The following is a 14,777-nucleotide window of genomic DNA, read 5'->3' on the forward strand; positions in this document are numbered from 1 at the left end:
CGAACATTAGCCTCATGTTTAGTTTACTTGTTGACTGAATTAAAATTTTATCTCCGTTCTGAACTCCTTATGAAAGAAGGAGAGAACAGTTGTTACATACAAACTGCTACCCAACAGCAAAATTCTACCCAATAAAGCCAATTCAATCTCCTGAGGCTGGACCTGGACGGTCACTTAGTATCATATAGCTGTACGTTCCAACAGCAGCTCTTCCCATCCCAGTGAGAGAATTCCAGTCAGGTGACGCAGGGAAATGCAAGACACTCAAAGTCTTCATTATTGTACCCAAGCACATTAAATAAGTAAAATATAACTACTTTGTGCTTGGACTTGGTCCAAGCTCTGCACATAGACTACATATGAAGGAAGGAAAAATTTGAGCACCTCCGGAAATGGAAGAAGCGACATGCCACAGTTGAGTCATCCTGCTCTTGCTCCTTAAATTTGCGGTACCGCTCCAGACGGCACTCCCGGCACTTGTGCAGATGCGGAGCGACATTGATGCAAGAGCCATCCTGGAGAAAAGGCTCACCTGACTGCTTCAGCTTCCTCACTTTACTCATATCTTTCAGCACAGACTGACCAACTGAGTGAAGCAAAACAGAGGTAAAAATCCATTAGTTAACTGCAACAGCAAAATAATAATAATAATTTTAACATATTGAATTATTATTATTAATAATTAATGCCCTGATAAACATATTTTCAAATATCTCTATGCTCATACCCATGCAAAACCAATAAGGCTGTTCAAGTCTGCAGCATACCACACTTTTGTCCTGACAAATACATGCTTAATTATTTCTCAAAGTGAATATGTTAATTCGAATACAAGAAGCATTAAGCTTTAGACTTGTAAATATCCTGTGTGTTGCCTACTGAGCATAAATGAGGTTTACACCTGTGGTTAGTTCACCCAGCTCATCACACAGGACATATCCCAGTAACCCACCTCCTTTTGCTTCCCAGACACCCTGCATTCAAGTCATCACCTTTTAGGGGAGCTGTGCGAGGCCGGCCCTTTGGGGCTTGCTTCCCTTTTCCTTTCCCCAGCAGCAATTCTGCATTGCGCTCTGCATTGGCTCCTAGCTTTGCCATCAAGTGGTCTGGGATTCCCTTCATACAAGCCTTGGCCTGCAACTGGTCTTCAGAGTCACTCAAATCTGACAGGTCACTATTGGTACTGGAATCTGAGTCCTGTTTGGATGTCAAGCTCCGCTCATCTAGAGAGAACCTTTTCACAGCTTCAAAAGGGGGTTTGTTCTCCTGTGGAAACTCTGCCTGTAAAGAGAAAAAGCCAGGTGGATGCCTGCCAAACACATTAGAAAAAGTTTTCAGAAGAGGATTGTCCTGCTGCCCAGGCCCAACAGCTGGTTTTTCTTCCGTTGGGCTGGAGGAAAGCGTGGGCATCTCAATAGGCTGTGTCAGGTTGCTGGTTGGTGAGCTGGAACGGCCATTCCCTACAGTGGAAGGGCTCTGAACACCAGCAGTAACTGTTGAACCAGGAGTACTGGAGATCATCTTTGAGGAGTCAGTTGTTATAAACAAGGTTTTCTTCTTAGCTAGAGAAGAGTCTGTAGAGGTGAGTGATTCCGGCCAGCCAGAAGTGGCCTTATGACACACAGGTGTAGAGGGAGTAGAAACCCCTGTCTGAGATGAAGATGCAAAGCTACTGAAAGGACTAAGTTCTGCTTTCTCAGCAAATGCCAGGAAAGGGTTCGAGGGTTCCTCTCTTGATAGCTTTGGTGGCTGTAAAAATAGGTTTTCATGACTATCTGGGGGGCGAGTATTCAACAGACTTCGTGAAAAGGCTGGAGTAAGGGTAGGCATAGATTCCACAGGCAGCTTCCGCTCCATAGAACTGCCAGACTGGGCTCCTTGCTTAGTGTCCACTGAAAGAATTTTACCTTTACAGATCCCAGCACCCACACTCTCTGTGCACTGTTTGAAGGAGTCCCGACTAGAGGCATCTTCAGTCAAGCTGTCTGAAATGACTGTGAAGTAGTTACTGGAAGGTAAATTTTGGGACATGCATTGAAAAAACAAGTTCTTGGACAGATCAGAATCCTTCTGAGCCTCTTGTCCAGTACTACAGCCAAAAGGAAATCCAGAAGGCTTGCTTTCTGAAGTCACCACTCCATTTGATTGGCTCCTTCCACCTCCGAATACCAAGGACTGAGAAGCACTTGGGAAAGAGACTCCAAATCCAGAAGAAGTCAAAAGTGAATTTCGGGAATTCTGAAACAAAATCAAAAAGCATTAGCCTATTAAAGGATTCTTGCTTGATTCAGTAGTACTTTGGTTCATCTAATTGTACAATTAGCATTCTACTTATCACCTGCAATAAAAACTTCCAGCAGAACTATTTACAATGAAGAAACTTCTTTAAAGATTCTGCCAGACTAGTTTTTCCGACCTACAAGTCATTGAAACTAATGAGCTAACAGTGTCTGCTACATACATTAAAGACACCTGGAGAAAATGAACACTTAATGTCTTATCAGACTTTAGAGCAAAAGTCAGACACAAGACAAGGTGAACCAAGAACCAATTCACAGAAAAGTTACTTAAGCTGTTGATTGTTTTAATTCAACTCAGCAAGAAGAGAACCTTAATTAAAACTGCTTTTCAATAATCTTCCGGTTTTTATCCTCCCCCAAGATCGTCCTGACAAGCTTCTCCTACTTAACCAGCACCCTTGAAATAATTAACTTAGTTTGTAAAGTTAAATAAGGAAAGCCCTCTACCAGTTAGTGAACGAACTGTTCCTGGTCACAGCAAGCCACACCTGCTGACAGGTGGATAGATGCCTATGAAGTGGTGCCTTCCAGGGGATTACTCAATAGAGGTTAAGCACAACAGGCTTAATTTTTACGATCTTCAAATACTAGAAAGTTTTCTGACTTGCAGATTTCCACTAGACTCATAACTGAGATACGGTCCTACTGTAACCGATTATATTCTGCGACTAACTCATCAGTTCTATTCCTTTTCCTTAAGCTTCCTCTTAGAAATCTTCTCATGAGGAATACTCATGAATAATGACGACTTTTATTCCAAGACCATGTTAAATACAATCACAGCCTCTGTGCAACACAACTTACTCATCTTTAGTGTCACTGTACACCTACTACACTGGAAACTAATGTTTCGCTTGTTCCTCATTATCGACCTCCAGCTGTAAAAACTTTAATACCATATTAATGTCTGCCATGACACTTCTTCCAAACACAAGAACTTCAGGTATTTCTTTTTAGAGCCAAAGTAATTTTCACAAACTGAGCTCTTACAGTTTTTAAAAGCATATGAATGCAAATGAATCTTATTAAGTAATCTCGAGGACCAAATGACATGATAAAGTGGACAGTCTGAAGCAATAACATATGTGAACTATCTACAACACTCTTACTGACGACATTGTCAGGTTCCCTCCCACAAGGAAAATACAGTTTGAAATGGACTAGTGGTCCACCTGCAAATTCTGAAGCCAGATTATTAATAATTATTTAAAACAAGTGATTTAGGGTTGGGGAGATGGAAGGAAGGAGAGGTGGTACCAAAATTTCTCAGTACAATTAAAGTTCTTCCTTAATACCAGTGATGAGAGATACAATTTTCACTGTTCACCTGTTTTTTTTTCTTTTTTTGGTGGGGGAGGAGTGTGGGTGTGGGGTGGAAGAGAGAGCAGGTTATATTGTTATATAACAATTTAATTATGTAACACTCCTGTCTTCCACAATTCTATTTCTCCTTTACACCTTGCCATCTAAGATCCTTATTCCAAGGTCAACATCTCACCTTACCCCGCATTCCATTAGCTAACACAAAAGACAGGGATGAAAGTAATTGATTTAACCTCCTGGCAATCTTCTTGGACTCTCTAACCTATCTCCTGTTTTCTTCATTTTTTTTATACAGCATACTACAAGTTTCTTAATTTTTGCTGTACTTACTGAGGTGGAGTGTTTGTTTTAACAAGCCTTCATTTGATTACTTAAAAAGTCTTCTATTTTGTTTTTAACAGTGTTTCTCTTCTGTTTTTCCCCTTGACAATGAAGACACGACTAAGAGGTCTTCAAGCTGCTTCCACACTGAGCTCTTTATTAAAGTTTATTCTAAAGGTACACAACTGAAATTTTTTAATTATTTGTTTTCCAACTCTAGATAGTGCATGATGCAACTAGCTCATTTTTCTTCTATGGTGGTTATCATAGCTATAAGAGACAAGTTGGGCATCTATAAAAGGTCCTTTAAGTGTAGCCTCATTGTTTTTCTGGTTTTGAAGGTGTATTTTTTTAGTAACTTAAATGTTCAACTCAGTGCATATTTTCATGCATACTCATTTATATAAAGGCAAGAGATGTTAAGTAGGTTATCTTCCATATGATAACAAAATTGATCATATTAAGTGCAGTGCTTAAAGTGACTTTAAGGCTGCATTTCTCAGAATAAGGCTGAATAGAGCACTAAAAAGTCATCTCTCACAACTCCACCAAATATCTTCATTTTCTTTTGAGTGCTTTCTTAGATCATATAATACAAAGGTTTCCTTTGGGAGGGGAGGAATTAATCAGAGAAAAAGCAGTTTTCTCAATTCCACGGGCACACTTTGTAAGAGGGATATGTTGCACAACACCTGTTGCAAATGTGTCTTTCTTGAATATGCTGGATTGTGAGCTACTCACCTCTCCCTGGGCTTGTGATCGGCCTGTTTTCAATTTCTCCTGTCCAGTAACAGCTGGCAAACTGGTATCAGAGATTCTCACAGTTGTTGGCGTCAAAGCAGTTGTAGTAACTGCAGTTGCAGAAGTCACTGTGCCTTGGCCAACCAGTTCCAGTGATTTTCCTGTCTCTTTACATCCAGATCCAACTAGTAATGCTTGTCCAGCCACAGAGGCAAATGGAGTGAATGGCAACTGTGTGTCACCACCAACTGGCTCATCTTGGACTACTAGTGTTCGGCCATTCTCTTTGGTGTAAGTGGCGAAGCGAATATTGCGATTAATCTGAGGAATGAATGAAGGCAACTGCTTGGCCCTGGGATCCAGTCCTGTTTCACTACTGGAGCCTCCTTTCCAAGAACCTCTGCTTGCCTCACCTCCATCACTACTACCATTGCTATCTACCTCACCCCTCTCCTTTAGCTTCTTTGTTGCAGGATCACACCCAGAATCTGAAGCACTTTTCCTCCTCCGTCCATCTTTTCCCTCCAGACTGTCTTTCTTCTTTTTCCCTTTTGATGATTTAGTTGCTTTTAGGCCCCCTCCCTATAATACACAAAATCATGCAATCACTAAACAGAACCATCAGGAACATCTGTTCAAAGAATATTTTTCTATTAGAACAAAGAATACGTTACACTGCTCTTAAGCTTAGGAACACTTCTTTTAACATCAAATTGAGACATCTAAGGAAAGATACTATGCGAACAAAGAACACGAGAATAAGTGCAGTCTTGTATTTTTTGTACTAGGATAGTACAATCAGATTTTTAGCTGAGCTAATTTGCTGTAGAATATACCACATCATGGCAGATTTGGGGAAACATACAACACAGCCATACTCCAACATAGTTCTTGCTAATGTATGAAAACTATTTGCACACTAAGTTTTGCTACAAGTCTAATCCCCACAGTTCTTTTGAAGGCCACACTTTTTGTCCACTACTCACAGCCTACAATATTTAACTACAGGAGATAGCTTGCCCTTTAGACTAGTGTAAAGAAACACAGGTTCAAAAGTTATCACGGAATCTCTCAACTGAAGAAATGAAATGCCACAAGCATACAAGCCTGCTTTAGAGAAGCCAGATGGTAACTTTTAGAAATGCCAAAAAAGGTCTGTGAAGAAGCACAGAGTGATCCCATTAGAAAAAGGCAATGAGCACAGAGACATTCTTTATCAGAGCACTACCCTTTAAAATGGAGCACAACAATCATTTTTATTGACACTCCCTCCCCCAAATCCATGCTGAACTTAGTAAAACAGCCTGAAAGAAAAGAAAATAGATTAAGGAAAGCTATGCCCATCTCTAAGTGGTAAAGAACATTTTCCTCTTCCAATTACATTATCAAAAGCCCACAGTGAACACAGCATCAGTTTTCAGTTGTTTCCACGTTTTAGATGTTTTACATCTAAATCTTTACCAAGTTTCATAGAATGATTAGGGTTGGAAGGGACCTTAAGGATCATCTAGTTCCAACCCCCCGCCATGGGCAGGGACACCCTCCACTACACCAGGTTGCTCAAAGCCTCATCCAACCTGGCCTGGAACACTGCCAGGGATGGGGCAGCCACAGCTTCTCTGGGCAACCTGGTCCAGTGCTTCACCACCCTCATTGTAAGAAATTTCTTCCTTAGATCTAATTGAAATCTCCCCTCTTTCAGTTTAAAGCCATTACCCCTTGTCCTATCACTACACACCCTTGCAAAAAGTCCTGCTCCAGCTTTCTTGTAGGCCCCTTCAGGTACTGGAAGGCTGCTATAAGATCACCCCGGAGCCTTCTCTTCTCCAGGCTGAACAACCCCAACTCTCTCAGCCTGTCTTCATAGGAGAGGTGCTCCAGCCCTCGGATCATTTTTGTGGCCCTCCTCTGGATTCGTTCCAACAGCTCCATGTCCTTCTTGTGTTAGGGACCCCAGAGCAAGTTTCACACTGTATATACAAGACTTGAACTGTTGTAGTACCTCGCTTGGAGAAGTGTTATCCATCACCACATGAACCAGTCGAGGATCCACCGACTTTATTTCACCACTCTATTTTTTATGCAGATTAATATCGAGGGGGTCGGAGGAAGAAAAGAAGAGGTTAGTTTTTAATTCAGAGTATATAGGATCAACATAAGAGACCTTAAACACAGGGTTACTCTGCAGTCCCTCTCCCATTAGCCTTTTCTTTCTATCTCACTTCCTTAGTAATACTACAGCCTTCTCTATTTCAAAAACTTTCAGATTTGATTCCTATCACTGTTTCCTTGTATTATGTGTTCTACTGAGCATCTCTAGAGGCATTCATTGCATTAAACACAGCTCTTCTTAAACTTGATTTAGTATTGTTCTAGCCTTCTGCACATTCACTCTGCTAGACGTAGAAAAGACTACTGGAAGGAATCACACCAATTTATGCTAACTATCCTCATCAGTGTCTTCCCAAAAGGAGCAATGAAAACCCAGTCTCTGACTGTGCTTGGAGGTTACCCTTTCATTTCACAGTAAATACACAGTTAAGTTGGGTGCTTCCTGGCATGTATTTGCTGAAAGCATATACTCTTTAATTTCAATGCCTCTCCAAAGTACTACACTTATTTACCATACATAGCATACTTTTTCCCTGTGCACCAGCAATTGATGTAGTAATCAGAGTGCAGGATTACTGCACGTGTACACAGGACTTACTGGGCACGTCCAGTGCATTCATTCTATGCAGGTATTTTACTGTACACGGAAAAAGCTATGGGGGCGGGGGGCATGGGACAGGACCCAAAAAAACAAGAGAAGTGCTGCTGCTGCAGTAATTCACACACAGCACCACGACCTGTTCCTAGTTGCTCCCGAAAAAGGAAGCCATTAGGAGCAGGCTGCTGGTTGTCAGACCGCACAGAAGCCTGTAACACAAACCAGGTAACTCTAGCAGTGCACATATCTTCTGTGCTGTTGACAACACTTACTAGGTTTACTGATAGGAACAGGGCAAAAGTAAGCAACCTAAGCTAAAACACATCAATTTTGCTTAGATTAAGACTTCATCTTCTGTGTTACACTTGTTTCAAAGCACTTGTACAGCCTGTCAGATAGAAACAGAGAAGGCATAGGAAGACCACAGCATAACAGACTCAGAAGGTAGCTTTCTGTACACGAGCACACTCTCCCATCCAGAAAGCCACTTCCAATGTTTTTCCATATAGCACACACTGCTACAGAAATTTGTATAGCTTCTTTTATAGATGTAGGCTGTGTATCATCATTTATAGTGGAAAGTCATCATAACAGAACAAAACAAAAAAAAAATTCTGCAAATTGCAACACGGATCATTTCTCATCTTTTAAAGGGAAAAAAAACAAAGAACCAAAAGTACAGGTTTTGGGGAAGCTGTCATTCTCCACGAGACATTGAGGAATGGTATTTTAGGAATACTAAAGCAGTGCTTGATATTTTTACCTCAGTCACAGACACCTCCATAAGACGAGTTATTGGGTCTTGATGGCTCACAACACCACAGAGCCAGCTATTTTCATCCTCTGGTTGGTAAACCTTAACTCTTTGGCCTTGGACACTGTAAGGACCTAGAAAAAAAGGACTTTGCTCACATTTTCCAGACGAACTTTGTGCCACTCTTAATTAAGAGTCATATAATTTAAAAAAAAAAAAAGTTCTGTGCACATAATTAAGGCCTGAGGTGCATCTTTCAGGTGGAAAGAAATTAAAATGCCAGGGCTTCTGCTGCAAATCCTGCATAAGCCAAGCATTCCACTGTAAAAAGTCAATAAGGCCTCATTGCTGTAACTCTATTGTAAAGACAAAATTAATACAATTTACAAGCTAAAAAAAACCCTAAATATCAAAATAATCTCACTCTTTTGACAAAATCAAGCCAGACAGGGGCTCCTTGCTACCTAAACTCTTTTCCTTTTTAACCTACAAGTCAGTAATTATGAAGCATCAGTCTAGTAGACAGTCATAGCATTCTGACTCAGTCCAGATGCATCAAATCCCACAAACTGCATGCAGTTCAGAATAGAAACATGTATTTGTCACTGTGGAAAATTTAATATAATTGCACAAATATCCAACGTCTCTAAATCAATTAGTCTTAGTTCTCTGACATAGATAATGGATCATCTACAGAAAGGTTTCCTTCGACCCTGCCCTCACTCACCACACCAGCACGCAGACCTTTCCTCCTACCCTAGAGTCCAGACAAATAAAACTTAGTTAATATTAAATCATCAAAATCCACATGATCCAATGGCCTGTATCTGATACAACCAGGACCAGGCGCTTCAGAAGACGGCTTCAAACTGGACAATTCTGAAGCTACCTGCTCAGGTAAGAAGTATTGTCCTCATAGCATTTTTATCAATAAACATTTTATTTAACGAAAAGGCACTAAATCTCCATTAAGAATTACATGTCCTTCAAATGTAATACAGTGGCCTACCTCTAGGATGGCCACTTGGCCCATAAACCCAAACTCTGGATAGAAAATCATTTCAGCACTTGGAACTAGAAGACCCCAATCTGTCAACAAAAGCTGCAATCAGGCTTAATCCTAATACACAATCCAGACAACAGTTAAAGTATTAACACTATGGTGAGCGACCATGGCTACACCATATTTTCAACTTAAACAATCCGTGTATTAGTTATCAAAATGTCAAAATTTCAATTTGACACAACAAAAGAAATTTTTTAAAGATCAACTACAGAGTAACTTCACTTCTAAATTTGCAGAATGGAACCATAGAGTAGGACCAAAATTTTAAGAATTCAAAACTAAAACTTAAAAAAGGGAAGCTGTAAAATACACAGATGTTATCAATAATATGTGTTCCTACTTTAACTACATCTTCAGTTTTCATTCCTAGTATGTATTTCTGGTTGTATCTCAGCAACTGTTTACCTGTATCTGTGACAAAATAATGCTTCTTTGTAAAGAACTTGCAAAACAATACAGAAAAATGACCTTCCAAATCAAGCAGTAACAGATACTATTACTATTCTCCTTCACAAATCCCAGCATAGCCTAACTGTTCCATAATAACTTAGCTCTGAGAAAGAAAAACCACAGTCTCACCTCTACTAAATATCTCCTGAAGCTTCTGGTCACTGATCAATGCATTGACAGATTCTCTTAGTGAAGACTGTTCCTGCAGAATCTGATTTTGACTCTCTGTTCCCATCTGCCAACAACAAACAGTTTTAACATAGTCTTTTAAGCAAATAAATAATTAGTTTTTAAGGGACAGCTCTTCTTGGACTGCTCTCAGAGACTGAGAAACCCCAAAAAAAGTAAAATTAAGAAAAGCATTGCTGAACATGCCAGGAGGAAAAAAAAGGACTAGCTATGAAAAGCTGCTGCAAAACTTCCATTGCAATTATCAGCTAAACAATGCTTGACAGCCAGCTCTCTGACTGACCAATACAGATAAGAAGCAGGACTTTTCAAATGCAGATGGAGGTTAGTGTAAGCACCTGGAAAAGCAGGGAAAAAAACGCAAATATATGACAGGACAGTGAAAGGGGGAAGACTAGAATATGGAAGTGGAACAGCAAAAAAAAAAAAGTTAAACTGACAATCACAGCACAAAGTTAAATTTGCACTTTAATTGAACACAGTTCAAATACCTGAAACAAACGTAATCCACCAGCATCAGACAGGAAACGTAAATGTCTGTCCAGAAGAAACTCCACTGGGACCACAGAGCCTAAACCCAGCTTATCTACTAGAGGAGTAAAGGTCTGTGAGGAACAACGAAAAAGAAAAGTTATATAATAGTCGACTGAGCACACATACAGACCAACAGTAGTTGTTTTCACATGGTATTTAAGTATCACAAATAAAACCTTTCATTTCTCAACTTGCACTACCCAGTGTCTGAGTTTTAATGCAAATTGCTACTCATTATGTCTAAGCTAATAATTCTTGCAAAAGTGATCTATTACAATAAGGAATTACAGAAAATTGGCTCTACTTCTTCATTAGAATTTAAAGCGGAACCAAAAACACCTTTTGTGGTATCTGCTTTTTCATAGGTAAGCACCTTTTGATGCTCAGGTTAAAAAACCAAAAACCAAAAACCACAAACCAAGCTTTGGTTAGTGGTTCAAACTACCCTACATATTTCAGGTATAAGCCTCCTGAAAGGAGCATTTTTATTCCTATATGAAGTCAGGTGTAAGTAATTTATAGGTATATTAATAAAGGGGAGGTTTTTTGCCAGTGTTTTGTGCAAAACTGAAGTTCGTAACAGGTAAACTATTGCTATTAAAGCTGCAGGATGATGTCCCTGGCCGTATTTAATTCAGTCAGGTCTTTGGCTTTCCTAACCTGATTCCTAGTTGCTCGAACAATTTCTCTGTATTCCTCTCAGGCTACCTGTCCTTGCTTCCACCCTCTAGAGGCTTCCCTTTTGTGCTTGAGTTTGTCCAGGAGCTCCTTGTTCACCCATGCAGGCCTCCTGGTGCTTTTGCCCGACTTCCTCTTTGTTGGGATGCACCGGTCCTGAGCTTGGAGGAGGTGATCCTTGAATATTAACCAGCTTTCTTGGGCCCCTTTTCCTTCCAGGGCTTTATGCCATGGTACTTCACCACGCAGACCCCTGAAGAGGCCAAAGTCTGCTCTCCTGAAGTCCAGGGTAGCAAGCTTGCTCTGCTCCCTCCTCACTGCCCTAAGGATCTTGAACTCCACCATTTCATGGTCACCACAGTCAAGGCTGCCCTTGAGCTCCACATTCCTCACCAGCTCCTCCTTGGTGAGAACAAGGTCCAGTGTCGTACCTCTCCTCGTTGGTTCCTCTATCGCTCAGGGAAGGAAGTCACCATCCACACATTCCAGGAACCTCTGGATTCCTATGTCCTGCTGTGTTGTATCTCCAACAGATATTGGAGTGGTTGAAGTCCCCCATGAGGACCAGGGCTCATGAACGTGAGGCTGCTCCCATCTGCCTATAAAGGGCCTCATCCACTCAGTCTTCCTGGTCAGGTGGCATGTAGCCAGTGTAGAACCCCACTATAATGTCCCCTGTCCCTGCCTTCCCTTTCATCGTGACCCATGAGCTCTCAGTCAGCTCCTCATCCATACCCAGGCGCAGCTCCATGGACTCCAGCTGGTCATTGACATAGAGAGTGACACCTCCTCCTCCTCATCTCCCCTGCCGGTCCTTCCTAAAGAGCCTGTATCCTTCCATTCCAACATCCAGTCACAGGATTCATCTCACCATGTCTCCGTGATGCCAATAAGACCATATAGATACGCAGGTGTGTGCATATCTCTAACTATTCTTTATTCCCCATGCTCCATGCATTTGCATAGAGGCATTTAATTTGGGTTCCTGATGAAGCTGACTCACCAGCTGGAGTCGCTGGAATTCCTTTCTGCTGTTCTTCAGGTGCTCTCAGCTTGTCTTGACCAAGCCCAATATTATCCCCCCTCCCCCTTCAAGTCTAGTTTAAAGCCCTGTCAATGAGCCCCACTAGCTGATGTGCAAAGACCCTCATCTCCCTTTGAGAAAGGTGAATCTCATCCAGTGCCAGCAAGCCTGGTGCTGTGTAGGCCATCCCATTATCCAAAAACCAAAAACTGTGGCAGTGACACGAGCCACAGAGCCACGTATTAATAGACTGGGCACATCTGTTTCTTCCAATGTTGCTGCCTGCAACTGGAAGGAGAGAGTTAAAAATAACCTTACCAACTACCCCAGGGCCCTGAAGTCTCTTTTCATTGCCCTTGGACTACTGACTACTATATCATTAACTGACTACTACTTTCAGTTAATGCTGACAACACCACTGAAATCAAATTTTTAGTTTAGATTAGGAGTGCCTAACTTCTGACTTATAGGTCAGGCACAGCCCACATTCTATACTCTTCCCCAAAGCACCTTCAGGAATACGGATGGAGCAACCTTCATCATACAGAGCTTTAGAGTCAATAGAGTAAGACCAAAAGGCTTATTCTCACAATTCAGAAAAGCCTAACACACTCAGAGTTCTACAACAGGGAAAAATTATCTTTTCAGATATGCACCACATTTCTTTAGAGACCCACTGGTAAACAATCTCTCATTTCTGTGAGGTAACAGCTTTCAATTTCTGGGGCGGGAACTGGAAGCATACTGCCTCTCAGATGCCTTTCCAAAGGCACTGTAACTTCCAGTTACCTGCTTTCCTATTTACCATTTTAAGAAATCCATTCCCAAGCAATTTTTGGAACCTGCATAACGGTGCCCTGTACAATATCCAAGCCTTACGTTTCACAGTAGAATTGATGCAAACCTCTGAGGATATGAGACCTTTGGTCAAATACTCACCAGTGCAGGCCACTGTGCCAGTGAGACTCGAGTCCCCTGGAGCATAACTGGATCATTTCGAGGTGCCCAAACCAATGATCCTTCCAGCAACAACACTATAACTTCTTCAGCATGGACTTTCACCCAGGCATGTTGCTTCCAGTTACAGCCATCAAATTCCACAAAGATCTATTTAAAAAAAAATTAATTTAGAAGGCATTGCGGCTCTTTTCAGACACCAAATACAAAAAAATAGCTTACTACAATCCCTATGGATAAGGCAACAGCAGCTTTAGTCAGAAACATCATGATAAGTATTGTAATTATAAGACTGAGAATTCACAGCAATTACTAACCTATGAAAAATGATTTAACCCCAAACACACATCACTAGCTCCAAATGCTGCATTCCCCCATACAAAATTAAAGATGTGAAAATTGTTCATTCCAAAATACAACTGATGACCCAATGCAAGCCTCTTTCACATTGGGATTTTTTAGCAGATTCAGACACTTTTACTTGGCACTTCAACAGATAGGCTGTATCAGTACGGTTAACAACATTTACAAAATTAAATCCTTTGGCCAGGAAAGCTTGTGTTTCTGAAATCCACTCTAAATCAGAAGTTTTGTGTTGCCTTGTACATTATTAAACTCTCTGAACCAAATGTGAATATTTTGGATGGCATGATATTACCCAGAAATAGCTACTCACTAGATTTTTCATTACCTTATTTACAAGTGTGACAACATAAACCATGCTACAATTTTAAACCACTGCTCTGAGATATCATCCTGTGGATTTTTTTTTCTATCACAAAGGATAAACATTAAAGTCATATGAAATTACATGGCAAGAACAGGAACATGGGTTACAAGTCTCATTCCACATCCTAACAACCGTTAAACGTTAAAACACAGTCACATTCCAATCTTTCATCTACAGAACTTACACACCACACAAATATAATCAAATATGTCACATGAATGGCAAGAAATTCCTAATCAGTTAAGTAACACCTTAAGCTGGCCAGTCAAATCACAGTTTTGTAATAATTACAAGATGATTGGGGGTAACAGAGCACTAACTGGAGGCAGACAGCTCTCTGCTTTACCAGTAATCCTTATTAAAAAAGGTATTAGAGACCACTCATACACTCCTCTTCCCCGCTCCTCCCCCCAGACCCGAAAGCTCAAACTCCAAGGGGAGAGGAAGAGAACGTGAAACAACTCTCCTGCTTAAGCTTAACAACTCTTACTGCTTAAGCTGCCCTGCAGAGAAAGACAACTGGACGTTTCAAGATATGCTTCCTTCAATTCAACAAATTCCAGCAATATAGTGGAAATTGGACCAAACACTTTTCCAGTTTCAGTGGTTCTGTACCTTTCTTAATATTATATTTGTGCTACTTTGGCAGTAGAATGTGACATAAGAGAGAACTATCACGTAAGAATAACAAAATGGAATTGTTTATATGTACAGTATTAGCGAGGTTATGTTGTGATGATTCTCTTACCATAAAGGTTATATGAAAAAATGTTATCAAAACAGACTGTTAAAACAATGCTGAACTTGTAACAAATGCCTTTTTGAAATATATTTAAGAATTTGATTAAAAGGAGGGGAGATTTCATAAGTAACTACACAGACAGGATCTCTCAGTAGCGCATCCCCCTGAACTAGATAATAAGGATCATTAGAGGCAGACAAATTCCAAACTAGCAATAAAATGCAGCTTACCACTCTGTTCCAAATAAATAAGGATACC

General features: G+C 40.7%; 1 protein-coding gene across 5 annotated transcripts in view; it reads right to left on the reverse strand.

Annotated features, from left to right (window-relative positions):
• KDM3B (lysine demethylase 3B) overlaps window positions 1-14,777 on the reverse strand; it is a 73,840-nt gene that overhangs the window by 40,375 nt on the left and 18,688 nt on the right. For 4 of the 5 annotated variants that reach the window (XR_015222615.1, XR_015222616.1, XR_015222617.1 and 1 more), the window contains exons 2-9: window positions 13,030-13,197; window positions 10,346-10,459; window positions 9,795-9,900; window positions 8,159-8,283; window positions 6,688-6,756; window positions 4,686-5,267; window positions 993-2,238; window positions 385-586 (exon numbers count right to left, since the gene is read on the reverse strand). Coding sequence is in view for 1 of the 5 variants with exons in the window: in XM_086621757.1 (XP_086477883.1) it covers window positions 385-586; window positions 993-2,238; window positions 4,686-5,267; window positions 6,688-6,756; window positions 8,159-8,283; window positions 9,795-9,900; window positions 10,346-10,459; window positions 13,030-13,197 (2,612 nt within the window). In the remaining 4 variants the exon portion in view is untranslated. The remainder of the gene's footprint in view (window positions 1-384; window positions 587-992; window positions 2,239-4,685; window positions 5,268-6,687; window positions 6,757-8,158; window positions 8,284-9,794; window positions 9,901-10,345; window positions 10,460-13,029; window positions 13,198-14,777) is intronic. The other variant, XR_015222618.1, reaches the window with a different exon arrangement.

This window comes from Tauraco erythrolophus, chromosome 16, assembly GCF_009769465.1.
Source record: "Tauraco erythrolophus isolate bTauEry1 chromosome 16, bTauEry1.pri, whole genome shotgun sequence".
In the NCBI taxonomy this organism is placed as follows: Eukaryota; Metazoa; Chordata; class Aves; order Musophagiformes; family Musophagidae; genus Tauraco; species Tauraco erythrolophus.